The sequence below is a fragment of the Cebus imitator genome, unplaced genomic scaffold (assembly GCF_001604975.1).
Source record: "Cebus imitator isolate Cc_AM_T3 unplaced genomic scaffold, Cebus_imitator-1.0 Scaffold562, whole genome shotgun sequence".
Taxonomy (NCBI): Eukaryota; Metazoa; Chordata; class Mammalia; order Primates; family Cebidae; genus Cebus; species Cebus imitator.
The window spans coordinates 839,133-841,075 of record NW_016107877.1 but is presented as its reverse complement, the minus strand read 5'-3'; the positions used below and the strand labels follow the sequence as shown (position 1 = coordinate 841,075).

The following is a 1,943-nucleotide window of genomic DNA, read 5'->3' as shown; positions in this document are numbered from 1 at the left end:
AGAACGAATAATCTGCCCCACTAATTTATGATACCCACCTGACCCCATTCACTATTGGTGAACTAGACTAAAAACACTTTTCTTTCACAAAGTCAGTAACTCTAGGAAATCCACGGGTGTAAATACTGCCCATGCCATGATCCATCTCAAAAAGATCTGATGGGGGAGTGACCTTAACCCTCAAAATCCCTCAAATGCACACTGGAAATCTGTCTTCCAGAAATCAGAGGACACTTTTCTGAGACTTTTTTTTCTTTTTTTACTTAAGAGACATAACTTAAAATTACACAGCTTAAAATATACAAACATTTTTTGTATAACTAGACGCCTATTGCTACAATTCAAAGACTGTGACCATACTGTTCATCAGTAACAAAGAAAACTCTCCTCTTAGATCTTCTGCTATTTCTTTAAGAAAAATCCTATTTCAGACCATTAAAGCTATTTTGACATAATCATGATTCTTTTCAATAAACATTAAAAGTGACATTGTGGAATGCCAAATCTAACCAAAAATGCCTGTTCTTAACAAAACAAAGATTTTTGTCTGAATTATCTCTGGCTACACTCAACACTTTCAGCCGGCAGTTGCTAAACTTTCCAATGTCTGCATAAAATACAGTTTTGAAGCCAGCGTTTTAGATTAAAATAAAAAGCCGCTATATAGCACAAAACTTCATTCCACAAATTGGGTAAATAAACAAGATAGATTTAATTAAGAAAACTAGGAGCCACGTTCACTGCAAATTGTATTTTACTTTAGCATTTCGCTGGTAATTAAGTTAGGGGCTTAGGGATGCATTGAAAACACCAAAGGGATAAATATCTGAAAGTTCTAAAAACGTCTCAATACGAAAATCATACTCTGGGGCGATTTTGCAAGGACCAGAAGACATCACACATTGCGAACCCAGTGAGGGTGGCATCGCGGACGAACAGAAGATGCTTTCACGCGGGTTATCAGTCTTTCCCAGGCCTCGGCTCCCTTGAAACTGCGGCGATACCCAAAACTCTTTGAAAGGAAAGGGAGGGCCGGCATCTGGGTCCCAGGGAGTCTCAGCGCCCTCCCCGGAAAAGGAGGGGGCTGGCTCCCCTGTGGGAACCTCCCGGAGGCTGCGCCAGCCCCGCGAGCTACCCGAGCCTTGCAGGGCGGCGCCGAGCGGGCCCCGCGGCGCTGTGGGCTCCCCAGCCGCTCCCGGCCGGTCCCCGCCGACTCACCCAGGCCGCGCCAGCCCAGCGCGCCGTCGCAGCTGTCCAGGACCGCGCACAGCTCCCCCAGCAGCGCGGGCGGCAGGTCGAACAGCAGCTTATGCGCCGACAGCGCGCGGCGGGCCCCGCAGTTCCCCGCCATGGCTCGGCGGCCGGAGCCCCGGGGACTAGGCGGAGCCCAGGCTCCTGCACGCCCGCTGCCGGCGCTTACACAACCGCGGAAATCCTGCTTCCACGACGGCGGCGGAACCCTTGGAACACGCCGTGCTTTGGCCCCGGCAGGGCGGTGCCGCCGTGACGCAAGGCGCGCCTCGCTCGAGATGCCCCTGGGGTCGCCCGGCCGGGCCTGGGGGCTCCCCGACCCGAGCTCTCACTTCGCTGGCTTTGTGCCCCTTCTCGCCTCTGCGATGGGGACGGGGCTGCAGAGACCAACCGAGTGAGGGCTGGGGAAAGCCCAGAGCTCAGAGCTCCAGGGAGCCCACCGGGCCCCATGGGGGCAGTCTCCTCGCGTGAACTGCTAGAGGTGTCATCACTTCTTTCAAAACTTTATTTTGGAAAGTTTCTCCATGCCTTCTTTCCTTCCTGTATTTTCTTCCTTTTTTCTTTGTTTTGAGTCAGGGTCATGCTCTGTTGCCAGACAGTGGCGCAGTGAGGTGATCTGAGCTCACTGGGGCCTCCACCTCCTGGGCTCAAGCGATCCTCCTACCTCAGCCTCCCGCGTAGCTGGGATCACA

At 52.1% G+C, this 1,943-nt stretch overlaps 1 protein-coding gene across 3 annotated transcripts in view; it reads right to left on the bottom strand.

Moving 5' to 3' along the window:
* The window catches only part of IRAK3 (interleukin 1 receptor associated kinase 3), a 58,730-nt gene extending 57,252 nt beyond the window's left edge, over window positions 1–1,478 (bottom strand). For 2 of the 3 annotated variants that reach the window (XM_017515841.2, XM_017515843.2), the window contains exon 1: window positions 1,219–1,429. In XM_017515841.2, coding sequence (XP_017371330.1) covers window positions 1,219–1,351 — 133 coding nt within the window. In that variant the 5' untranslated portion in view covers window positions 1,352–1,429. Of the gene's footprint in view, window positions 1–1,218 lie in introns of all 3 variants that reach the window. The other variant, XM_017515842.2, reaches the window with a different exon arrangement.
* Window positions 1,479–1,943: the final 465 nt, after the last annotated feature.